Here is a 25,663-nt window from a genome sequence, read left to right on the forward strand (position 1 = left end):
GCCCTGCCGTACCCCAGCTCTCCTCTGAAGGGAGAACTTCGGCAGTTGTTCGCTCTTCGTGAGCCGCTCAGCCCCGGGCATTGCCCCTGCGGCACCCAACCAGCCGAGTGGTGCTGCCAGACCCCTCGCGAGGGCCAGGCTCCATCCACCAGCCCCGTTCCTGGCTCCGTTAACTGACAGAGTCAACCCCAGCTTAGCGTCTCCTCCAGCCTGGTGCTTTTCCTTCTTGGGAAAGAAAGGATCTCATCCAACCCTTCCTCACCTCCACGGTGTGCGCACACTACCGCGCACCTTGCACAAAGCCCGGCTCCCCCCAGAACACAGCTGTCAGGAACCGCCGGGTTCTGTGAGGTGTGCAAGACTCCAGTGGCACTTAGCAAGAATTTATACCTGCAAACTGAAAGAGAAATCCTTTTGTACCTTGCTGCTCATCAACTCAGGGTAGACGTGGGTCCACATGAAAGTTTAATTTGTGTGAAATGCTCTTTCAAAATCAACTGTGATTTGGGTTACAAAGAGGCATAGAATTGTTGCTTTGTAAAATAGTGTAAGGCTTACAGATTTTCCATTGTTATCAAAGACAACGTCCCGAGTTTCTCCACTGATCTCACATTACAGTCATTGTTCCCTGTATCAGGTGAAAGGGGAGTCTATAAGCATCAATAACAGTAAAAGTTTAGCAATTAAATGACACCTATGAGGAGATCAAGAGAAGCTCATAATACCCCCTGAAATGAGTGAATAAAATTTCTCCTCGTCCCACACCCGCACGGTCATTACAAACTTAAGAAGAGGGACACAGCTGCTCTCTGTATCTTCTCAGATGAACCGTTAGAGCCTTCCTGCTGTCACAACACTAGCTAAAGTGAGTAAGTAGAAGCTCCTGACGAATACGACAGGCTTCCGAGTCCATTGATTCCATCTGCTCATACTCCTCTTCAGGCTGCTCCACGTGTCCTGTGGCCGGGGAGGACCACACGTCCAGCCCGTGTTCCAGAGAGATGTTATGAAGCACGCAGCAGGCCAGAATGATGTGGCTGGATTTCTCTGGGGAATACTGCAGGGTGCCTTTGGACCCATCCAGGCAGCGGAAGCGCGATCGAATGGTTCTGAACGTCCGCTCAATGACGTTGTGGGTGGCGGAGTGCGCCATGTTGTAGCGATATTCCGCGGGTGTCTCGGGGATGTGCAGAGGGGTCATCAGCCAGGTTCGGAGAAAGAAGGAGCTGTCACCTGTTCGCAGTGAAAAGAAGGGAGACAGGTTACAGACCTACAGTTAACCACCTCAGGGTTTCAGCTCTTCACCCCAAGTTTTCTGGTAGCGTAGATACAGAATAACTTATCTCTCAGGCTAAAACAGAAAACATGAAAGAGCAACGATAACTCTGGTTTACAAATGTGACAAACAACAAAGTAAAGAGACTCCCTTTTACAGAGGGAAATCCTTGAAGTATGTGGAATAGTTCTAAGAGAATCCATTTACTGTGCAATACAGTGAAAGTAAGACAACTGGACTAAGAGCATAAGCAGAATCAAAAATTGCATAATTCAGCTTAGAAAGGGGTAGAATTCTGAAAAGGTCAAATACAAATTAAATTATACAAATCAGTACAAATTACAATATGAATACAAATTAATATATACAATGATCGGAGTATATAAAACACAGACTGCAAGTTACTGTTGTACGCTTCCAAGAGGAGGACAGTCCAAACTGAATCTCAAGTCTCGAGGAATTTGCAGGAAAGCAATCTGAACTAAACTTATCTCCTGTGTCCAGAGGCTCCCGACTCAAAGAGGAGCCAACGCAGAAAGAGCCATACCACAGGAAAGAATGACGAAAAACCGACTTACCGAGTAGCCAGCCGTCTTTATGTAGCTCATTTTCGAACTGGCTTGTAAGGGCTGCCTGCTGTAACACGGTGCAGTCAGGCAGGCTGCCTGGCCAATGCGTTTCTGCACTCAGCAGGACTCCTCTGGCGTCGCACACCATCAGGCAGTTCAGGGAGTGGAGGCCCTTTCGGTTCACGTAGGACAGGTCCTCGGCGTTCGGCGCTTTGATCGGCACGTGGGTGCAGTCAACCACCCCCAGCACCCCCGGCATGCCCGCCAGCCCGTAGAAGTCGTCCTTCAGGCTCTGCACCATGGCTTCATCCTCAGGAAAGCGAATAAACTGCGAGGCTCTTTCCACCAGCGCCTCGGTGACGTTGGCAACGCAGCGGCTCATGGAGGCTTGGCTGATGCCAATGGCGTCCCCCATGCGGGTCTGGAAGGAGCCGGAGGTGTAGAAACCCAGCGCGGCGAGGATCTGCGTCTCCGGGCTGATGGCCCTGGAGCGCTGCGTGGGGCGCGAGAGGCTGGCTCCCAGCAGCTCCACCAGGTAGTAGATGAACTGTCGGGGAAAGCCGTACGTGGACACCAGGTACTCGTCCGTGACATCCTCCAGCTTGAACCTGTCCAGCGTGCGGTGCCCGCGGCCGTACAGCAGCAGGTCGCAGTCCAGCACCGCGATGGGCACGGCCATGGCTGGCGGCCGGGGGCCCCTCGGGGGCTGCCCCGGGCACGGCGCTGCCCCCGGCGCCTCGGCCCGCACGAAGCCGGCGGGAAGGGGGCGCGGAGGGGCTCTGGCCGCCCAGCCGCTACCACCGCGCTGCCATCTCCCCGCCGCTCCCGTCCCGTAGCCACTCCGCTCCTCGCCGGACCTGCGTTGCCGAGACCCCCGGCCCGACCCCGCGGTAAGCCCGAAGCTCCGGGGCGCTGCGGGGTCGCTGCGGGACCGCTGCCGCCCCCCCGGGGCCGCCCCCCGCCGGGCAACGGGCGCGGCCCGGCCGCGGGCCCTCACCGCGGGGTCCCCGTGAGGCGGTGCCGGCCGGCGGCAGATTCGCCACGGCTTCACGCCGGCCTCCAGCGGCCGGGCGGGCGGGCGGCTGCCAGGGGGGCGCTGCCCCTCTGCTCCCCGCCTCGCCTCCTCCCTCCCCGGCGGGGCCGGGCGGGGAGCGGCGGCCGCTGCTCGCGTGTGGAAAGTGCGGCCGCGGACGCTCAGGCGGCGCCTCCCCCGCCGCGGCGGATGAAAACAAGCGGCCGGGATGGCGGCGGCCGGGATGGCGGCGCGGCGCGGGCCGCGGCTCTGAGGCGGCGAGGAGCCCCGCCGCCACCGCGTCTCCCCACGGGGGCCGGGCCGGAGGCAGCGGCCGGGGCCGGGCGCGGGGAGCGGCGCTGAGGAGCGGGGGCCCCGCGGGATGAGCCGCCGGCACCGCCGCCCCCGCGCAGGTACCGGGGCTGAGCGGCGGGGGGGGCGGTGAGGGGGGGGGAGCCCGCGGTGGGCGAGGGGAGCCCGGAGAGCCTGGAACGGGGCGAAACCCCCCTGTTCGTGTCAGCCGGGTCGGCCACGCGGCGTGTGGGCGTCGGGGAGGGCCGGGTGGATGGCCCCGTGGGGTTTCGGCCCTGTGGGGTTTCGGCCGTGATCCCGCACCTCAGCTTCTCCCAGGGGGCACACACGGAAGTTGGGGCTCGGTGTTTGTGGTCGTGGCCGTGGTGCAGCGTGTGCGGGGGCAGGCTCCTCGCTCTGCGTACTTCGGCCTGGTAAACAAAGCGAGGGACGGACCTTGGGGCTGGCACCGTGTTCAGACCGAGGGGAAGTACGGAATGTGACTGGAGTTATTTCGTTGTGTTCTTCAGCCAGGGGAGCTGGCAGGGCTGCCCTTGATAAGGTATTTCCTAAGTGGGAAGGCATTTACCAGTGGTGAAGTAAATCTACTTCCTGATCAGCAGGAAAATTGCCTCCTTATCAGTCAAAACTTAGCCATTCCGTGAGCTACAAGGCCTTTGATCAGAATATTTGTATCATATCATGTGAAGCATTTTTTTTCCTAGAATCTGCTCTCTTTTAAATCCATACACTTTAAAGAATGACTATGGGACATCTCAACATTCAGAACAGTTTTCTCCTTCCTTCTTTCTCCCCAGGTTCCTGACTAACCCACTAAGCAGGGGAAATGGAGATTAACTTCTAGTAACTGTAGGATCCGTGTAGAGTTTGATTTACAGGCCTCGCCTTGAAGCAGAGCACTTTTCAGCAGAGATCTTTTTATAGTTGCTTATTAATGTGCTCAAAATACCTGCTTGCACTGAAGCTCCGTGATCGTTGACGGAGATCTTCTAGGAAAGCCTTCTTGGCAGTCAAGCCTATTTATCAAAGGCACTCTATTAAAAGCTTCCAAAACTTCTATGCACTTGTTTACCTGAGTGATTCAATAAGGAGCTTCTGGAGCTTCATGGAGGACGTACTTAGAGATGAGATCCGGGTCCTGTATTTACAAGAAAGCTCTGAAAGAGTGGTAAGGAACTTGGAACCCAGTCAGGGGCCACAATCAAATAGATAATTTGGGAGGGGGAACTGGGATGAGCGCGGTCTGCCTCTTAGGAATGAGAAGGGCTGTCACTGCCCTGTGCTCTATTTAATGTCAGCGTGCTGCTCTGGGGTAGAAACCTTGACTAATTATTGTGCGTATCTGTTTTAAAGGAAAGCAGGATGAGGTAAAGCTGTAGCGGCCGTGGCTCAGAGTGCAATCTCAGAGGAGGGAGGTAATGGCAGCAGCCCGTATGTGCTTTCCCCAGCACTAACGCTAATGCCTGGTGCGTGCCAAGTGCCTCAGCTCCTTTATGCGAGCGTCAAACACGCGTGCACAGCGAATTCCCAGGCACAAAACCCGTACGGTAATGCAGGTGCTCGCAGGTGTCGCCGTGCACCTGTTGGGCGCCGGGCTCACAAGTGCCTGCATGCAGCGCGGCCGCTGGCAGCAGAGCGGGGCCACGTGTGCTGCCTTGTTCCTCCGGGCTGCACCGACGCGCTGAGGGGACGGCTCTTGCAGTTTGTTGCATCATGCAGGCCTTCTGCTCACGTGTCCTTCGCTTGGTGAAGGGTGCTGTAGCTACAGGTAGAGTGTGCGAGGCACAATGCTTAGGTGTCAAAACAATGGGGAAGGCTAATATTTACCTTGTAACCTTGCAAAAAAGAGAGAGGCTTTCGCTAAAAAAGCCACGTGGCATTTCTCCTTTGAATATTTTTCTCAGACTTTTCTGCATAGAGGGAAGCAGAGACAAAGCCACATGAATAAAGATGAGTATGAAAGTAGATATTGCAGAAAGGGAGAGACAGTGCAGAAAGCCAGGTAGCCAAGACGCTTGTTTTACCTGTGAACGGCCTGTGTGCAAGGCTGAAGCAGTGAGGTCTGTTTGTTTAAGGGATTATTTGGTTGAGGGGGAAGCAGTCATCTGTAGATTTCTGAACAAGACCAAAGGTTAGTTCCTTCTAGTTGTTAGCCAGTGTAAAATTAGATAGCGTCCTCGCTGAGCTGAGCATTGCTTGGATAACTGGCACTTAACAAGGACCGTGCTGGCATCACAACGTGCAGGACTTCAGGAGTTGAACAAGGTTGGTGAAATTAAATTTGAAGAATTTTGAGATCAGATTGTGGAAGCAAACCCGAGGTCATGAAAGCATTTTTGTAAATAAACCATTTGTAGTTCTAGGTCTGTCTTGACTCTTCTCAAGAGTGATTCTGCAGGTGAACACTGCCTCAGCAGGCCGCAAGTAATCATCAGAGGCTTCCCTGCAAAAATGAGGAGATGCTGGTTGCCAGATGACAGGCCTTAGACGTGCCAGGGGCTGAGTTCCAGGGTCATAGTTTTCCCTGAAATTACAGATCCCTGACGTGGAATCTTGCCCCGACTGTTCCTGCTGTGCTTTAAACTCGGGTGAGTCAGCTGTTGCTGGCATTTGGAGCTTGAGATATGAAACTCCAAATGTTTCATGGATGTTACAGAAAGTTCAGGATCGTGCAGAAAGATTTCTGTTCCTGCCGGAGCAGGGCAGAACTGTGAAGCTCTCATTCTGGGAACCCTGCATCCAAGGCATGGCTCTGGTGGCTGTTTCTGTCCCCTCTAGAGATATTTGGGTAATACCAGAACTAATGCCTACGTTGCACAGAGAACCATGCTGATGGTCTGCGTTGTTTCCTTTCCTAACTGGCCACCGATCCTAACATCTTCCATTAGTTCCCTGACATTTTGTGGCAGTCGACATCCAGAATTTCTTTCCAGTCCCATAAGGCAAATGCAGGTGATATATTTGACAGCTCTCCTGTGCCATAAGGATAAATTCTTCCTTGTACCTTTCTCCAGGAGTCCCTCTCACTTCTTTTCACATTAAAAGCTAATTTGATTTCTCTTGGTATTTAAGTGTCAGCATTTTCCTTGCTGAGAAAAAGATGTATTTTTTAATGCAGTGTTTTATTGCCTATATCAGCCAGGTTTTCTGTGGATCTCAGGTCCTCTCAACCCCCACAGTGCTTTGCTGAGTTAAGTCAGAAAAATAATGACTACATTTCACTCACTTTTTTTTTTTTTTGCAGTGGGAAGGGTCAATACTAAAAGCTTCTCCTCCTGAGGAGGTTAGGATATCCGAATTTGATAATGTATCTACTGTTAAATAGTTTATGTTGTTAGTTTTCAAATCAAGTAATATATAATAAGAGGCATAGTGCTGGCAGGTGCCCTATGAATGTAGCCCAGGAACGTCCCACCATACTAGGTGCTCAGCTTTGTTGTTATCGAGTCATGCAGAAAGCAGCATTCGGCTCTATAACATACCCTATTAATTGCAGTGCTCTTACGTAGCAGCATTACTTAAAATAGGCGTTTACTTCTATTAATTGAAATATTTCAAGTAGAAGTTCTGGATGTGCGTAGCCATGAAAGATTATATGATACTTTCTGTGTGATCGGGGTTACTGGCCCCTTTGGCTAAGCTTTAAGTTGTATTAAGTCGCATACCGAGCCCTTCTCGACACTGCGGTCGTGCTGCAAGTTCAGGCGTTGCTTACAGGTTCGACACTGGGTGAAGTGACCTCACGCACATCCGCTGCTCACCCGCTGGCCTGGGGACCCCAACGTTTCTGCCCTGGGCAGCGCAGTCCCTACGTAGGTGATGCTGGACGAGCCGCTTCGGGGTGACTAGCTGTCTCAGAAGCAAAACAGCAACAGGAATTAAGAATGAAGTAATACTTTGAAGGCTTATGAGCAAAAAGCACAATCAAAACTGCTAATTAGGGCAGTCCTCCCCATGGTCTCTGTATGGTTATTTACTTACATGTGAAGAAGCTGAGAGACAGGGAAATTACCTTTTATCCCAGACCACGTGAGGTGGTGGTGGCAGAAATCTGCTTAGTAGCTTGGCCTGCCTGGCTTCAGGCACTGTGCAAGTTCCATGGCGCTGCTAAAACCATCGGTAATACTTTGAAAATCAAGCCGGCGTGATTGTGGGAGCTGAGTATTTGGCATCTGAGGCTGTCAAGAGGAGTGCACGTGGCATTGTGGTCTATCCTTTGAAAAAATACATCTTTTCGGTTGGTTGTAGGTAAATTTGTGGCTGTCAATACTGTTTGTTGGGAGTAAAGAAGCCCATTCCACAGCAATGGTTTGTTATACAGATTTCGGTACCTGCTGAAATACACCTGGATACTGGTTTTAGAACTTCAGACCCAAGAAAAAACAATTTGGCTTGGTTGTGACCAGTGCTGTTAACAGAGAATATATTATTTCTGAAGGCAAGATTCCCATGTCTGATGAACAGCTTGATACAGAACCCAGTGTGGTGTTGGTGTGTTGTTTTATTTATTTATTTATTTAATTAATTAAACTAGCAAAATAAGAGAAAATGTACCCAGTTTTAATTGTGACCCCTGTTTTTTTCCTTTTTTTTTTCCTAGTACCTTTTGCGTGGACCAAATAGATTAGTATTCATGGGAGTTTAAAAAAAAGTTCAAAGTTCTTAGCATGTTGGTCTTTTAACAGGCAGAGGCCTTTGGTGCTTGTGTATTTCTCTTGGCATAGCCTCAAATGGCAAAATATTTTGAAATCTTAAAATCCAGACAGAAAGCGGAAGGAAGATTTCATTCCTATGCCTGTGCTATATTTCAGATTGCCATATGCAATGGACACTGATCTCAGTTCCCAGGACAGGAAGGACCTGGACAAGTTCATCAAATTTTTTGCTCTAAAGGTAATTTTTTCTCGTGTGGGTAAATCCCTCTGTTTTTCTTTTTTACAAAAAAAGCCATAGAATCAGTTGCAGGCACATCACACCTCTGTCAGCGCGGGGCTCCTGTCGACCCAGCTAATCACGCTGCAGTTAGGTAGTACCTTCTGTTGGGCTTGAAACTTCCTTTTCAGCCTATCTACATTTATGCTGATACGTAACGATAAAATTTGGCCTCACTTGGTACCTAGATTTTACTTCCTGGCCTTGTTAGGTGCAAGTAGAAACTCTGGCAATGGATACGTTATAAAAGTACGGAATGGCTAGGCTCCTGTTTGTGTGTTCAGGATATAATTGGAATTTTGGTTCAGTCGTAAAGAAAACTGTGCAACTCCCGATCACAAAATTGACTTAGTCATTTCATGTTCTAGCAAAGAAGGGTCAGCTTAAAGTCACTTTCTGTCTGAAATACATTTAGCTGTTGCATGTAATAATTTAAGATGATTATACCTGAAGATTAGCAAACTCTACTTCTCTACTTTCTGGTCAGCCCTTTCATTTTTCACTTGGATTATCGGTTAGGTTCTGAACTCTGCTGAGCTCAGGAGATCAGATCTTGTCCTTTCTGTTTCAGACGGTACAAGTAATTGTCCAGGCCCGACTTGGAGAGAAGATCTGTACCCGATCATCATCCTCCCCAACAGGCTCTGACTGGGTAAAGTCATGTTTTGTAACGCAGCTCCATTTCTGTTTTTGTTTTTTTGTGTTGAGAACACAATAAGGTTCTTTCAGTCTTGTGCAGACTGTAATAACTATTCATATAATAACTACTATATCCAATTATGTTGACTGGCATTTTTTTTTCTTGTTGACATGCAGCATGTCACTCTGGGCTCTCTAAGGGCTGATTAGAGGAGAGATAAATGACACCTCTCAGCAGCTCCTGCCAGCTGACTAAGGCACATTTCCAAGATCTGCTGGGGATGGGGTGATGAGTTCTTTTCTGTCAGAAGTTTGCAGTTCTGCAGTTCAGGACTGTATAAGTGATGGGCTTTATTAAGATTGGAGAGACACAAGATACTCTGTGGGTGAACGTATGACGCAAGTGAGAGAAAAGGAACAAGTTTTTTATGGCAGGATCAAGAAAAACATTTGAATTAGCAGCCAAGGAAATGTTTGCAAATATGAAAAGCCTGAGCCAATCTGGGAATTTTCTGTTTCATAAATATTTCAATGGACACTGACCTAGTATGTTATATATAGGCCTCCACAGTGTACTATTAGGCATTTTTTTCAAAGAAATGCAAAAATTGAATCATCTCTTTCATTCTGCAGTTCAATTTGGCCATCAAAGATATACCAGAGGTTACTCATGAAGCAAAGAAAGCCTTGGCAGGACAGCTGCCCGCTGTTGGACGGTCTATGTGCGTGGAGATTTCTCTCAAAACCTCAGAGGTGAGGACTGAGTTAAAATAGATGGTGATTTTAATTTTTTTTTTTTACTTTAATCTTAAGTCACCTTCCAGAGCTCTTACCTTTTAGCCCAAAATAATGCAAAAGCGCCTCCATTTATGAAGTTAGGTAATACGTTAATGAAATATGTTGTATGACAAAAACAATACACTGCAAATACCTGAGGCCAAACACACAAGTGATGGAGCAGCAAAACTTAGTTTCTTAGACCATGAGGAGCTTAGCCATTCTGAGGAAGGCACTCCCTCAGGTGATCGAGTTTTGCAGTGAGACTTCCAGTGTACTTCTTTCTATTGTTGCATTGTAAGAAAGTGGGAACCGGGAGAAACATCTGTACTGAGAGGTGTGGTTGTTGCTGACTATTAATGAGATGTGAAAAGATTTATTGTCTGAAATGAGCCTTTGTTCGCCATCTTTCTCTGATCCAGGGGGATTCCATGGAGCTAGAAATTTGGTGTCTAGAAATGAATGAAAAGTAAGTGCATTCTTCACACTTTCTTTGTGTTTGCTATTTGTTTGTTTTAGCTCATGAAATGGGGAAGCGCTCGATCCATGTTGATGAATGAGCACATAATTGTCTGTGGCCTGTGACACTTCAGAAGGAAGTTGCCTCTTTGTCTAGTGCAGCTGTCAAGCTGTTTAATAGTAGTGTCAAGAAAAGAAAATAGTAATTTTGTTCATTCTTCCATTATAATTAGTAGACCTCCTGAGATACAAGAGTACATATATTCATTTACTGCATTTTTTTTCTAATATTGTAAAGATGTTTCTGCCTAGTACAAGGCTGCATGGCATTTTTCAATAATTCTACAACAGGTGACTAGTAGGACACTTAGCAGATTGGTCAATAACAGCAAACTGCATTGGGACCTTACTTTTGTCATTTTGGCAATAAAACTGACATGAAAGAATTGGCCAAGACTCATTTTGATTAAAAATTTGCTTTCTTACTTCTATTTTTTCCCTTGTGTTCTATAGGTGTGACAAAGAAATCAAAGTTTCATACACCGTATACAACAGGCTGTCTCTACTACTGAAGTCTTTGCTAGCTATAACAAGGGTAACTCCAGCCTACAGGCTCTCAAGGAAGCAAGGCCATGAATATGTGATACTGTACAGGTAAAGTGGAATATGAAATTCCTTATCTGGAATAGCAGAGACAAAAATAGATTTGCATAGTGCAACTGTAAATGTAGTAAAAAGGGATGAGTGACAATAAATTCAAATGAATTGGATTTAGCTACTACTGAAGAGCAATAAAGAGAACTTTGAACTGTGTGTCACCTTATAGCCTCATTCTGAGACATTTAAAACTTAAAGAAGTATTTTTGATTAGACTCAACTACAATTTTCTCTTCCTTTTTATGTGGCACGTCTTCCTCTGAAGTAGCTGGAAGGCTGAGATGGGCATTCTAGCTACTGCTTATGTTTTTTACTAGAGGAAAAGTGGTTCCAACTGTTCAACTCATAAAATTAATTAAGTAATACAGAGTATGCTAGACTTATGTGCCCACTGGACCTAATAGATTTTTTTTTCTTTCTTTCAGGATATATTTTGGTGAAGTGCAACTGAGCGGCTTGGGAGAAGGTATGGTTAGGCAACACACACAAACTAGAGCAGAACTGTTTTCCGTACTGGTGACACATTTGTTACTATTCCTAAGTGCCACAAGGAACGTAAAGCCTGAGGTTTACACGTGATTTTTATCTGGATCAGTGAAGGGTCATGTCATAATGTGGCAGGTACAGTGTGGTGCTTTGACAAAATCTACAGCGATTGCCAATTTAACTCTAGTGATCCAGAACTGAAAGAAGAATATGAAGTTATGCTTAAAAGGCGTAGAACCAGAAAAAGGAGATAGTGATCTACTCAGGATCAAGAAGCATTTCAGAGCAATATGTGAGACCAAGATAAGAAGCAACATCAGGAGTCTTGTAGATGAAGCCTACCAGCAAGGCAACCTAGTGCTGCTTTGTTATAGGGTGTGTGTGTTTGGAGTTGAGATTGCGAGGGATAATGAAAACACCATAGAAATAAGACCATGCAATAAGGCAGTAAGGAACATAAGTAATCAGGTTCTGTGTAATCAGTAGAACTGATAATCATTCTTCAACCCTACAGGTTTCCAAACAGTTCGTGTTGGGACAGTGGGTACCCCAGTTGGCACCATCACTTTGTCTTGTGCCTACAGAATCAACCTTGCTTTCATGTCAACCAGGTGAGAAAATGGGATCATACCAGAAACTGTTTCACAATAACCTAGTATTAAACCCCTCATATTATAAGCCCCTAAATCTTTCCCTTCTGCTTATCCTTTCCTGCTGAAATTCTCCTTAATGGAGAATATCCTCTAATGCTCAAGTCTTCTTGCAGCAGAGTATTTGGGTAGTCCTGAGTCAGGCTCTAGAACTCCAAATTGCTGATGCTTGGACTTGCAGGGCTGAACTGTAAAGATGCTCTGGTCCCATTTCCGGACACTAGGGCTCTCTGTGAGGGTACCATGAATTGGGATGCAGTAAAGAAAAAAAGGAGCTTTACCAATAATGCCATTGCTTGTTGCCTTGCAGGCAGTTTGAGAGGACCCCTCCTATCATGGGGATTATCATTGATCACTTTGTGGACCGTCCCTATCCCAGCTCTTCGCCCATGCACCCCTGCAATTACAGGTGAGGAAATGCTGAGTGAAGTCATGGGCCATGGTGAAGGCATCGTTACGCCCAAATACAGAGCCTTTTCCACTGACTGCATGGGAAGGGAGACTGGAGAATTAGGGTCAATCATATTGATCTGATTGAGCATATAAGGAAAGGCAACATTTCTCTTTGTGTCTAGCATACTAAGTGCAGCAAGCCCCGGTATTTTACCAAATTCCTTACAGAAGCACTTGGAGACAAAAGAGGTTTAACCTTGGCTGTCTTTGGGAGTTTAGAAGGGTTAACAGTTACTCTTGCTGTAGAACTACATGTCCAGAGGCATGCAGCTCCAGGGATTTCCAATAGAGAAAGATGAAAGGTGAATTTCTCTTTGCAGATGAGAGGTTTGTCCAAAGTTCATGTGAGAGCACTCAGAATAGGACCTGAGGTATTGTTTGATAGTGGTTTGGTAAACATGAAAGCTGGTAGCATTGGCTAGTATAAGAAAAACTTTGTTTAGTGTTTAAGAAAACCTTTTCTTTAGTTTTTTTGTTTGTTTTAACAAACAAAAACATACAGGGTCGTATTTCTATTTGTGGGTAGAAGAGAAGCTCTTAGGATAATTCTGGGGAAAATGAACATTTCCATACCCTGTTTTCCTCAGTTCTCCCAAGTAGATTATGAGAGCCGTTAATAATTCTCCTTTCAACTCCACCCAAATACTCTCAACTTCCCTGCAGCGTTTGTCCCAGTGTGTTTTGCTATTTGTTTGTTGTGTGGAATATTTCCAGTTAGGATATTTTTCTTCTCTTCCTATTTTAGAGCTGGTGAGGACAACGGTGCGGTATACCCCTCAGTAGAAGATTCCCAAGAAGTGTGTACCACATCATTCTCCACCTCTCCTCCATCTCAGGTAAGAGAAAACAGGCTCTTTTTATTCCCAGGAAGAACAATCACTGTTAGTGTAGTGTGCATACTCCTACATCAAGTGCTGTGCAAACATGCAGCCTCCTGCTGCTAATTAAAATTTAATGTGTAAGCTTCTTACTCTGATTGCATTCTGAGTAAAACCTAGTTAGATACTAATTTCAACAGGATGCTAAAGGACTAGAAAGACTGAATTACTGAGAAAGACCAAAAGAACCAACTCCTTTAGCTGGTCTGAGACATGCCTGAAGAGGATAGCAGTGTACTAGATACATACACGTACTGGTGCTGCGAAAACAGGAATTCAAGGGATCAATGCCAGGTAGCATAAGTAGAGGTAACAAGCTGACATTGAGAAAGAAACACTAAATTATCAGGAAGACGCATATGGCACAGTCATATTTTCCAGATTGCAGTCTGGAAAATCAGAAAAAAGACAAAAGCCTTTGTTGGACCGTCTAAAACAAGTTTGGGCAGCAGGAGTAAGTGTCAGCAAATAAACTGGGTCATCATATTGAACGAAGGACTTAATACAGTTCTCTGTACTTCCACCTACCCATGCAAATTTTATTGAAGTTTCAATTTTAAAAAAGAAAATGCATGCCTTCTGAATCTTGAAAAACAGGAACTCCAATTACTGCCTTTTCTCCTATCCATATATATCTGACTCCACAATTCTGTATTTTGAAGACTTGGCCAGCTTTGCTGTTTTCCTATGACTTTAAATATTCATGAATGTTCTGCCTTACTGTCCAGCCAAGCACATGGCTCTACTGAACTTTAAAGGCAATCTAAAGAGTCTGTAAATCTCTTTTGCTTTGGATGTGAAATGCAGAATGAAGTACAATTGGAATGCGGTTCCAAATTGAAAGAATTTGCTATGGGTCTTTCTGCTGCTTCAGAGGAAGTAGTATGATTGGTTTTGCAGAGTATGTTCTACTGAATGAATGAGCTAGAAATGAGCTCTTCTTAGGAAGCATTTTTGTGCCAACTGGCAGCTTTTGGGTGACAGGACCTCAGGCAATGAACCTCAGGCAATGCTGAAGTGATCAGCCAGCACTCACGGTAAGTCTGAAGGAATAAAGTTTTTTTTCCTGTTCCAGGATATACAGCTCAGGAGATGGGTTTGTGGCAGAGTAGTGTCCTGCCTGTTCACAAAGCAAGCTAAGTGCAGTAAGGTCATGAGGAAATTTCCACTGGCTTGCTCATGCCAGTGTTACTTAACAGTAAGAATGTTTGTAAATACACTGAAGCTGACATTTCCCCAGGGGACATGGAGCTTTGCTGTCACTGAGGGAAAAAGCTTTATGAAACCAGATGAACCTCGAGGATTCACATCAAGTATGAGCCTACATTCTTGCTTTTTTGTGGCTCACAGCTGCCATATGCTGTATGCTTATTTATAAAGCAACTGCCAGTCTTCTTTACCACAGTTAGAATTGTACGGCTGTTTTGACGGAGTGGTTTCTAAAGTAAATTGGAGGGGGGAAAAAAAGCTAATTTCTTTCTCCAACTTTCTATTTACAACTTAATGCTTAGGAGAATACTGGAAACTGTGTGGTGTAGACAGCCTATAGGCAGACTGTCCAAAGCTCTGCCTGCCTTCCCAGAAGAAATGAGGCCTAGCCTGCGTGATACAAGGAAATAAGGGTTACCTTCTCCCTGTGAGCTTGTATAGCATATCTGTTGTGTGTGTGTTGTAAAGTACCCCAAATTCATGAGAAAACCTGGCCACAGGTAATACTCAGAAACAATTTGTCATAATCCTGTGCTGATAGGAGAATGACTGCTACAAGGTATAGGACTAAACCAGATCTGGTTAGCAGTCTCTGTAAGAGTGTTCACTTCTGGAGTGTCAGTACTGGTGAAGGAGCTTTCTCTTCACATCCATATGCTTGTGTTTCCCTTAGTCTGGGCCCTCTTTAGTCTAAGGGTGCAGCACAGACATGCAAAGATACAATTCCTGCTGCCCTTCCAAATACTGGAAGACTGAGTGTCTACAGGTGGAAAGTATTGAAATAAGTGTAATTTGTACATTCCAAAATAAAATTGCTTTTGGCTTTTTCTGGCAACCACTCAGGCTTCTCCTTGCTAATTGGCTGGTAACAGTTCTAATTAGCTGTGGGACAGAGTCTCTGGCAGTTACTTTCTGTTGGTGTTCACTGGAGTCTTAAATATTACCTGTGTGGAGTGGTTCACCGAGATTTGAAAGCAGTCAATTCTTTATAAAATGAATGTGTTTCAGGCAATATTGAGAATTCTGCTCTACATGTACGCATGGCTGCTGCAGCCAAACACTCTTCACTAGCGTTCAGTTCATCCAACTCTTTATAGTTCTTCTCTGAAGTCCTTCTTTCTCTTTCTCTCTCTCTCTCTCCCCCTCTCTCACTCTTTCTTTTCCTTGTTTCCTCTGTGTGTCTGTGTTTGTGCACAGTGTGTTTTTACTGTCACAAAGGCACATTTTCAGACCCCTCCTCCTGTCGTGACGGACACCTTGAAGGTCCCAGTGATGGGACTGGCCTTTTCACATCAAGTGAGTTGTCAATCGAATATGTTATACGTGGCCAGGTAGTACTGGCATGACAGAACAAATACAGGAAAGTACAAATTGGACAATGCAGAATATTTGTTGTACATGGGAAAGGCTGGTCAACCCCGAATGGGACAGGTATGTTATTTGGTCAAGTAACCAGTAACAGTTCGCAAAACCAGTGCGCTCTAAATATAAAGCCCACCTGGAATCTTTGCACTGAACAGCAGTCCTGCAGGAAGCAGCCTGTAAAACTTAATGAGGGTACAGGAGAAAGAGGAGTTTTCTGCAAGGTTTTAAAAGGGTCTTCACTGGAGAACAAGGTTTTGCTTTTTGTTTAGAAAAAAAAAAAGGCACAGCATAAATTTTTCAGGCTGGCCAGGGGTTGAGAAGGAGCTGGCGTTCCCTAGAACCTGCACTAGTCATTAAAACAGAGATACTGTTAATTTGAAGGAGAAAAAAACAAAAACTCACTTCCATCTGTCCTCCTGGTTACAAGTAACACCTGATGAAGACCTGAATTACTGTTATTTGTTTACATCTCACAGGACTGTCCAAAGTCATATTGCTCATATTTTTGCAAGTCTCACAACAGAGGACAGAGAAATATTTAAATAAATAAAAATAGGAATGCTTGGCTACTACAAAACTTAGAAAAAGTGGTTGAAGAATTGAGAAGCGTGGCTGTAGATACTGAGTATTTCTTAAACAGAGGTAATATCAGTGAGCAACGCTCCCATAAATTCCGTAAGAAACTTCTACAGGAAGATGCATGTAAAATCTTCAAGGCAATATGAGTTCTTCAAAAAGAGTCAAGTTTGCTGGATATCTATACGAGCAAAATATTAACAATACCGCACCTGCTGTCTGAGAAAAGATTGCTCCTTTCAGCTTAACTAGCCTCATTTGAATAAAAGTGCTTTTCATCAGTCAGTTTCCTGTAAATTATGTCGGCATTGGCACTGCTGGTATTACATGCAGAGCTCTGAAAATTGTTCCTCTTGAGGTCAAGAAAGTCAGTCCAGGAAAGTTTTTATTTAATCTGACCAGCTAGATTTCTCCTTAAGGTGTGTAAGGAACTTCTCCTGGGTTTCACTGCTTCCAGCACTTCATTCCTAAAGCAGTCTCACAAGGGTTAGCTTCCCATTTGTCTTTAGAACATCCACAGGCATCTGTATTCTTTGGCAGAAGCTATTTAAACAGGTTATGAAGATCAGTTATTTTAATGTGCAGTGAAAATGGGTTCAGTTGATAACACGGTTGCTTTTTGGGAAAATAAAACATTATCTCCTGAAGTATGTGAAACAGCCCTGTAGAGCAGAGCTGCCCTGTGACTGAATGTCAGTCATACCTCACATAGCCTCTTATATGTGTAGGAAACCAGCCTTGCTTTCTTGTCGAGGCCCAAACTTTGTCCCTTGCAATAAGAACTTTTTGAAGTAATAACCTTTGCAAGTGACTAATGAAAATCTAGCATCCTTCTGCCAGCCTGAAACACCGTGCTGTGCCTCTGACTCCTCCTGTTCCTTCTTCAGTGACTGATGATTATTCAGACTGTGGGGCATTCCCCTTCCCCTTCCTCTCCCCTCTCCCTTTGCCCTTGTTTTTTCTCTTCTTTCTTAGCTTTCCAGCTCTCGTCTTTCCTATCAGCCTGCTGCCCTGGGAGTTGGATCAGCTGACATGGGGTATCCCGTAATCTTTGCTGGTGGCTTGAATGCTGCACACCCTCACCAGGTACTTGTAGAGGGTAGAAGAACAAGCACGGCCGGTATTGCAACAATTATGTCACCTCTACATCTGAGAGAGGCCTTGAAACTAGTGCATGCGTTGGTGTCCTGTCTGTCAGGAATGAAAAGAATCTAGGGTAAATATAGGGAAAGCACAGCTTGCACAGAAGCTAGGAATTGGCTCCTCAGCATCCTTGACTGTGCTGCGGTAGGGTAAAGGTCATGTAGAGAAACTGTGCTAAGAGAGGCCAGACCTGTTTGCAGAACCGAACCTGTTTGCCAGCACTGATGTGCCACTAATTCCAAACTTTGGCTGTCTGACAGAGCTGCTGCCACTGTAAGTCTCCATGCCCAGCACAGCGCTTGGAGTTGTAGGACACGCTGACAGTCTGTACTGGTGTATTTGCATCCATGCATCAGACAAAATAAGCTAAGTTGACAGAAGTCTTTTTCTGCCTGTAACATTGCTTCTGCACCAGAATTTTGCTGATGTAGTGACAGTAGCAAGATGATGATAGGATTTCTTATTTTTAATTACCCCCCTCTCCTTAAGCAGAGGACCTGTGAACAAAGAGCCCTGCTCTATAGAACAGGCCTGAAGTGGACAGGAATAGGAAGGGAACAAGAGTTTGTACTGAGGTGCTCACCATCCGCTTGACGTCACCTCATGGGGGCAAGAGCCCAAGTCATATGCCAGAAGCCACAACTTAGTCCCAATGTGTCGGAATCTGCTCTGCATTGCCCTGTGTTGTGGAACTGATTTTGAGATGTCTAACTTGGTCATTCCTCTCCATCTCAGTTGATTGGTCCAGGCAAAGAGGGGGGAGTTCCCCCAGTTCCTAGCCAGCCAGCACACGGCACCCAAGCTGACCAAGAGCGGATGTGCACCCCGCTAGATGGAGTCCACTACTCAGCAGCTACTCCTTCCAGTAGGTAGGTTGGTTTTAGATGAATCACTGCTTGTGATAACCCATTTAGAATCATGTTAAGATAAAACTTTTTGTTTTCCCCTTTTTAGCTATTGTTTGTAGCATAACTCTTGTCTTACCCCCCCCCCCCAAAAAAAAAAAAAAAAAAAAAACCAGCTAGCAGCTTTGTCTGACTGGGACTTTTTCAGCCTTTCTCCAAACAATGATCTCACCCATCTACTTATAGCTGCTGGTCACCATAACATGGCTTGCGCCTTCTGTTACTGCAGCCTTACTACACAGTTTATGTATTTTTTAAGCTCTGTATTGGTTTTGCTGATTGTGAAACAACAAGGTGAAGTAAGTTCACAAGTGAATCTTAAATTCTCAAGAGATTTAGTGAGAATTGTTGTGGAAAATAGTTGTAGTTACTGCAAATCTGTGCACAATATTAAAAAACTTTAGGCACAAAGTTACTTAAAAGGAAACAATGCAGCCTCAAACTGTTCTAAATCACCTCCCTTTCTGCTAATTAAATCCTTCTTTTTTTGGTCACCATATTCATTTCTTATGAAGTGTCTCTTGGGGTCACATAGTTCTGAGTCACATATACTAAGCAGAGATTTTGCTATGAGGAATCCAGAAATCATAATTGCACTAGCACTTTTCTGGGTACATTATGTAAATAGTCATTGTGCCAGGAGACTCAACCTTTTTCTTTGTTTTAAATTTCCAAATACCTGTGGTAGGAAAGTAAACAGGCCATAGAAATAAATAGTAGCCATTTAGTGAATTAACCATACTGGCACTGGCTGTTTTGACGCATTAGACTGCTGCCTCTGTAACCAGAATGACTGATAAAATTCTGGTTCTTGCCCTCACCTTCTGACAGATTTCTGCAACTACTGTATTACTGAAAAAATACTAGTGATGAGCAGGAACAGCTCTGAACATACATGTTCTGAAGTTAAGTCCCTCTCCAAGAAAGAGAAAGCTGTTTCAAGTCAGTTGAACTTTTCATTCAACTAACTAGTTTTGTTCCAGATTTAAACAAAAATCTGAGTCCACAAGTGTCCCAGTTCCCTTTTGTGCTGATGACTGAAGAGGATGGTGTGAAACAAGGACAGAGATTTCTGTTCTTCTCCTTTCCAATACTAGGAGTAGATCCAGAAAAATGAAGGAGTCTTTCAGAGCATGTGATTTGTCTACGTTGTACCATGAGTCACTAGTTTGTTCTCCTTTCCCAGTGAGGACACAGAAACAGTATCAAACAGCAGCGAAGGGAAGTGTGGCTCCCCACATGACCTTTTGGAGACCATCTTTATCCGGAAAGTGGGAGCTTTTGTCAACAAACCCATTAACCAGGTAACTGGCAGTAGATTTCCTGAGGGCACTGTACTCTGGTTCTCCCCTCTTACACCAAGGAAAAAAGCACCCCAATGCCAGGCTGGTCAAGGAGACTGAGAGTGTGTATTTCTGCCTGCAACATTTGCCTACAGGGTCTTGTTACAGGCATATTTTTCATAAAACCCTTTGGGGATGTGACAGCTGCTGAATTTGCCCCACTTTGTCAACACCCTGTTTGGGTATGGAAGACTTCATACCCCACTTCGGTCCTACAATGATCTGTACTACCACAGGTTCATAAATTGGAGAAGCCGGCAGCAAGCCTCCTTTCTTTGAAAGGATGTGCAATAGACCGGTTCATCACAAGTAAGCAAGCATTTAGGGAAAGCAAGCATCTCATCTTAGAGATCTGCCCAGTTGCTAAAGCTGCTTTTAATTAAGCTTTTTTTAAGCCCTCTTCTAGGCTCTCTGGATGGACAAAGAGGGTTTGTTTGAATACAGCAGTGTTTTAATCCTTGTCTGTCTTCTATAAGAGGTGTACGTGAAATCCCACCTCAGAATATGTGCATTAGGTCAGCTGAGTGCAATCTATTTCATGCCTTTTAAATGAGGTGGTCGGCCTTTTGCCAAGCTGATGACATGATCTTGGGCAATTTTTAGTAGGCCTGGCAAAGCCTTTTCTGTGCTGGGTGAGCAGAGCATCTTAGTAAAATTCTTTTTGCTGAATCTCTTCAGGTGACCATGGCCAACTTAGACATTCCTTTTGCCATGTTTGCTCCCAAGAATGTTGAGCTGGAAGATAACGACCCCATGGTAAGCCCCTTCAGAGGTATAATATGTACCTTCTTAGCACCCCTCATGCAACATCCGTGCTATTCCTTTCCTTGATTACACTTTGTGGTGTGTTCTTTGATGTTGTTTTATTTTTTACGGGGTGTTTTTATTTTATTTTTGAGAAAACAACTAGTTAAGCTTACTTAGTTTCAAGAAACCTCCTGTGCTGAGTCTTGGGGTCTCTCAACTTGCAAACATGTCTTTGCTGCCACTTCTACAGCATGTGCTCATGGTCCAACCTCCTGACTGTCCCCACACTGTCAAAATACGCAGACAGATGTGATCGTAAGATCAGTACTCACCATCTTTGATTTCTTGGGCAGGTCAATCCTCCTGACTCCCCAGAAACTGAATCTCCTCTACAAGGCAGCTTACACTCGGAGGGCTCCAGTGGCAGCAGCACAGGGAACACCCATGATGACTTTGTTATGATTGACTTTGTAAGTGCCCTGATCAGTGCTCTCACACAGCTGCATCCTCAGGTGGGCTTTATGTGCTGGTACAATGGCAAATGGTTTAAGAGCTGTTTTCACTGGGGGGAAAAGATCCATGATTCTCTGCTCCAAAATAGAGCCTGCCTGTCCCAAAACTGCAATAATACCGACACACAGTACCAGCAGTTACCAATGAGATAACTTTGTAGTTCCTACCAACACCTGGGCTTTTTGTCCTCTCTAATGCTTAAAGGAGCTAGATTCCAAGGAAACGCTCCCTTCCAAGTGCGCTCAGTCAACCACAGATCTTGGCCTAGGCAGGGACTAAAGCTGGAGCTGTTCGGTTATTTCATCTGCAATATTGCAACAGTTGTTATACCAAGATGGTGACCAATAGCAGGTCATATCTTTACCTGAGGTCATGGTAAAAGGGAAGCCAAGGTCTCTGAATGAGAATTAACAGCAGTGTTTTTGATTCTAGAAACCAGCATTTTCAAAAGACGACATCCTTCCAATGGACCTGGGGACATTTTACCGTGAGTTTCAGAACCCCCCTCAACTCAGCAGCCTCTCCATTGACATAGGAGCTCAGTCCATGGCAGAGGATTTGGTATGGAACCGTGAAGTTTCTGTTTGTGGGAATTGTACATTCTTTATAGTACCCTCCCTATTCCTAGTTTGAAAGAAGTAGCATCCTCTCAGAAGAGAGGCCCTGCCCAAAGTGGGGGTCCCTCGTTAATATGTTCCAGAGAAATGCAGATTTGTTTGTGGCACACCTGAGGCTCTGAAGCTTGTGTTTATCTTCAAGCTAAAAGTTGCTGTCTGTGGTTGCTTGCTGTGGTTGTCATTCAAACCTCCAAAACTAATCCCTCAAAACTGATCCTGCTTCTGCTGCATCAGGCTTAGTGGCAGACTAGGCCTGATCTTGCAGCCTGAGCAGAGGTAAAATCCTGGTGAAAGAGTTGTCTGGGTGAGCACAGTACTGGGCTTGCAGCCATTGTAACGTACTGCGGGGAAAAATGAATTCCAAAGGTGAAGCACTGCAAGTGACTTGATTAAGGCAGTGACTTGAGCAGGCTATTGTGCTCCATCTGTTGGAGGAACTGCACAAGGCTAGGCCCCAGTGCACCTCCTCTTCCTGCAGAATAAACAAACCCTGGGCAGAGTGCCTTTCTCAGGGTCACTTGCTCGATCCTACCAGAGGACTCCTGTGCATGTGGGAAGGGGAGCCCAGAGCAGTGGAGAGGGGTTGGATGACTTAGAAAAGGAATTTTTGCCTTAGAAGGAAGCTTTAAATTCATGCTTTGTCTGCTGTGAGTGAGTCCTCATCTGAACCCTTCTTTGCTCTTACAGGACTCATTACCAGAGAAGTTGGCGGTCCATGAGAAAAATGTCAAAGAGTTTGATGCCTTTGTAGAAACCTTGCAGTGAAGGTATTTTCCAGTTTTACTGCAGCACTTCGTCTTCAAGGCATCCTGGAGAACAATGTCAACAGATATCTCTATCACCCCTGTTCTGCCTTTTGTCTCACTTTGACTATTTCCTTCCATCAAGTGAGCTTTCTTTGATTGCTCTTTCAACAGCTCACCTGCTGGTTTTCCTCAGCTACTCCACTGCATAGTTCTGGACCGCTCTTCCTGTTCACGTTCAGTTTTGAATTTATGACCAGTAGGTACACAGGAAGTCAGACTCCAATGTATGAAACTCATTTTCTCTTCGGTCTGTTCTGTGTGGAGGGGCTTTGTGAACAGTTGCCATATGTTTCCTCCAAAGATCCCATGGTATAAGTTCCCTCGACCTAGGTTCTTGCTAACAGACTGTTTTTCCTACAGTCTTCGATCCCGTTAGAGCATAGAAAGCTTTGGCTCACTTCCAAGGTCTGCGAGTTCAGCAGATCAGCAGTTTTAAGTCCAGGATATCCATTCCGCAGAACGGGGCATTTCGGCCTGACTTCAGTGTGAGCGCTTGGAGCCCAGGGAGAGACGTCGGCTTTGGGACCTGCGTAACGCAAGTTACCTTTGTTTTCCTGCTTCTAAGGAACTGGGTCTCTACACAGTCGTTTTGTGAGGCCTTCTGTTATGCTCGCTGATAAGCAGGAGTGGAACTACAGAAGTGCTTTCCACAGTTCCTTCCTGAGCGTACTGACACTCAGCCATGCTGAGTTTACCAGTGTTGACTGTGTTGGCAAGCCTGCACGTAGCAGCTGTGATGATGCTGAATTCATAGTCTCTGCTTTTGAAATGTAACTGTAAATACTAGGAATCCTATTTCTTTAGGGTTAATGTAATTAGGAGTCTTAGTCCAAGATTCTTTCCTCTAACCCATGCAAACTTTTCTGCTTTATGGTTAATAGATGATCTTAATCAAGAAATATTTATTGCTTTTAAAGAAACCTATATTTAAAAGATGTTGTTTTCATGTAGTAGTGCGGGTCATTCTGCCCTGGATCACTGCAGACAGCATGTGTGCCATGGAACCCTGTCCCGTGAGTCTCCTTTTGCAGGAAAATATCCAAGATATTTATTTTCTAAGACAGACTTGATTATTCTAATATAATATTCTGTTTTGGGGACTATGTTTCCATTACACCCAGTCAGGGCCCACTGATACAACGAAATGCACACATCAGTGTAGTGGAGTGGTGGGGACTTTTAGGTAAAAAGCTGTATTCTGATAGGTATGGATGAATTTGCAGCGTTCTTCAGCCATTCAGAAGGCAGCTTCTATAAAGAAGCACATTTTTGGGAGCTTATGGTACTTTTTAATCAGCTGGCTTTCGATGAGCTGAAATTTTATTTTTGTAATGAGCTGGCTATTAGCAGTTGTGACTGGCTGGCAGCACTCGGGTTGATTTGGCTGTTGTGTGTCTTTTGTCTGACATAAGGAGGGGAGGAGAAACAGTGACACTAAGCAGAAACTTAGATAAGGTAGGTCTTCTCGTGGTTCTCTTTCCTCCTCCCATGTGTAACAAGCAAGCAATTGCAAGACCCCTTACTGTCCTAACCTATGTTTGTTTTTTCCCTTTCTCCAGAAGTGAGGTTGGTCCGTCAGTACTGAGGAACCATCTTAGTTTCCCTAGAGTGGTTAAGTAACCAGCCTTCAAGTTAGTGTGATGTGGCAGCTTCTTCAGCTTTGCTGCATTCTTAATTGACAGAGCTGATTGCTGGCAGGTGACAGGGGGAAGCCCATCTCCTCTCTAGAACACTAATTCTGTGCCCTGGTAGAGCAAGGAACCGAGTTCAGAGTAGAGCTTATTGTAAGGTCAGATCAATGCAGTGCTTGAACTTCACTAGCTTTTGTGTTAAATGACGTGTTCCTTCACATGAAGGTCGTGTGAGCTCTAAAAGTCTAGATGAGAGCTGTACTGAAGGAGAATTACCCACCCCGACTTACGCAGCTTACTCAACCAATCCAACTTTTCAGTAGCCTCACAAAAGTAGATGCACGGACATCTTAAAGTTTCTAAATGGCTTAGTAGAGGACTTAAGTTACATGGGATTTAACAAATACTTGATCCCCACAGCCAGAGCCACCTTGTTTTACAGGTAGAAGAGGTATCAGAAGAGTGCAGAACATAAGGAACGAGGGTATCGCCTGGTTCTCAGCTCTGCTCAGGAAGCTGGTCTCCATCACCTTGTAGGGGTGGTCGCTGTCACCTTTCCCTTACAGGCAGCTTGAGCTGAGCTGCAAAGCAGCAGAGAGGGGGGAAAACTGCTGGTTCACGCTGTATTCAGGGAGAAGCCTAGAACAGCTTGAACTTCATCTAGCCAGTGCTACTGCTGTCCTCGCGTCACAATGAAAAGCTAGGGAGGTGGCAGAAGGCATGCCATCCTGCTAATCCTGCCCAGGAGGTCCCCTGAGCCACGCACTGGCCCTCATTTGCTGCAGTTCCTAACATGGCTACAGCTCCCCCATCTCGTTAGGCAGCACTGCAGTGGGGCAGTTCTTTACTTCAGCAGGCTGGACATTTGCCTATATAAGCTGCTAGTGTTGAGCTGGATGGCCACAGCAATAAAGAGATGCTCTAGGGCTGAGTTATGTGCCTCTTTTCTGGACATTCCTCAGCTTCAACACATAGTTGCTACATCTAGGTAGGCTCTGAGTTCTCTGACCACTGTGTAAGTGCTCTGCTTCAAGAAAGAGCTAGATGCTGCTGCAGCCTGCCACAGCTTATGTTACGGGGACTGTTTATTTTTGCAGATGTCTGCTCAGTTCTGTGTTGAAGACAGCATGTGTATAGCTGCTGCTTTACAGATACTTTGGGTGAAGGGGAAGGCTCCTAAATTGTATTGTTTTGGAAATAGTCTCCAATGTACTTCAAGTATTCAAAGAATTTCCAATAAAACTTTTATGTAAGCAATGGACTGCTGCACTGCTCCATTACATGCTTTTCTCCACATCTGCTGACAGCTTTGGGACAGTCCCAACCTCTCACTCTTTCTCCTTCAGGAAACAGGACGGTCAGTGAGCTGCCTGCCAGTGAGTGCAGGATGGAGCAGGTTGATTGTCTCCACCAGGGGTAGGGTGTGCAGTGCACCGGTGTGCTATGTTTGGAGTAGTCAGCAGGACCTCAGTGAGGCTGCCTTCTGGGAAGAAAGACAGCAAGGAAAAAGAACATGTGCCTGCCTGGTCCCATACACAGGCAGGGGGGAACAGTCCTGACTTATTTATTTGGATCCAGACTTACCTGGATGTCCCACCCGAGCTGAAATGTTAACTCATCTCCTAAAGTGGTGGGGGGAAAAAAAGCAGAACGTGCATGCTCTGTGGTTACTAACACACTTAGTATGTTAGTATATTAGTATAGAGTA

The 25,663-nt window shown here is 45.5% G+C and overlaps 2 protein-coding genes across 10 annotated transcripts; one reads left to right on the forward strand and one right to left on the reverse strand.

The window, feature by feature from the left end:
- Positions 1–452: 452 nt before the first annotated feature.
- HARBI1 (harbinger transposase derived 1) lies at positions 453–3,269 on the reverse strand. The gene is made up of 2 exons (XM_083839500.1): positions 1,855–3,269; positions 453–1,233 (listed from the first exon to the last, which is right to left on the reverse strand). Exons 1-2 carry the CDS (start codon positions 2,522–2,524, stop codon positions 857–859), a joined length of 1,047 nt encoding a protein of 348 aa, XP_083695626.1. The 5' UTR covers positions 2,525–3,269; the 3' UTR covers positions 453–856.
- ATG13 (autophagy related 13) lies at positions 2,604–25,212 on the forward strand. 9 transcript variants are annotated; one of them, XM_083839466.1, is made up of 18 exons: positions 2,604–2,735; positions 7,981–8,062; positions 8,673–8,753; positions 9,374–9,493; positions 9,940–9,986; positions 10,490–10,630; positions 11,059–11,099; positions 11,634–11,730; positions 12,080–12,178; positions 12,968–13,058; positions 15,507–15,605; positions 17,226–17,336; positions 18,129–18,262; positions 19,485–19,602; positions 20,320–20,397; positions 20,742–20,858; positions 21,334–21,462; positions 22,206–25,212. In XM_083839466.1, exons 2-18 carry the CDS (start codon positions 7,994–7,996, stop codon positions 22,281–22,283), a joined length of 1,650 nt encoding a protein of 549 aa, XP_083695592.1. In that variant the 5' UTR covers positions 2,604–2,735; positions 7,981–7,993; the 3' UTR covers positions 22,284–25,212. The 9 variants fall into 9 exon arrangements, with proteins under 9 accessions (XP_083695592.1, XP_083695599.1, XP_083695591.1 ...); XM_083839465.1 differs by lacking the exon at positions 2,604–2,735 and adding an exon at positions 3,130–3,270; XM_083839467.1 differs by lacking the exon at positions 2,604–2,735 and adding an exon at positions 3,130–3,270 and having other exon boundaries at positions 17,253–17,336.
- Positions 25,213–25,663: the final 451 nt, after the last annotated feature.

This window comes from Anser anser (assembly GCF_964211835.1).
Source record: "Anser anser genome assembly, chromosome: 5".
Taxonomy (NCBI): Eukaryota; Metazoa; Chordata; class Aves; order Anseriformes; family Anatidae; genus Anser; species Anser anser.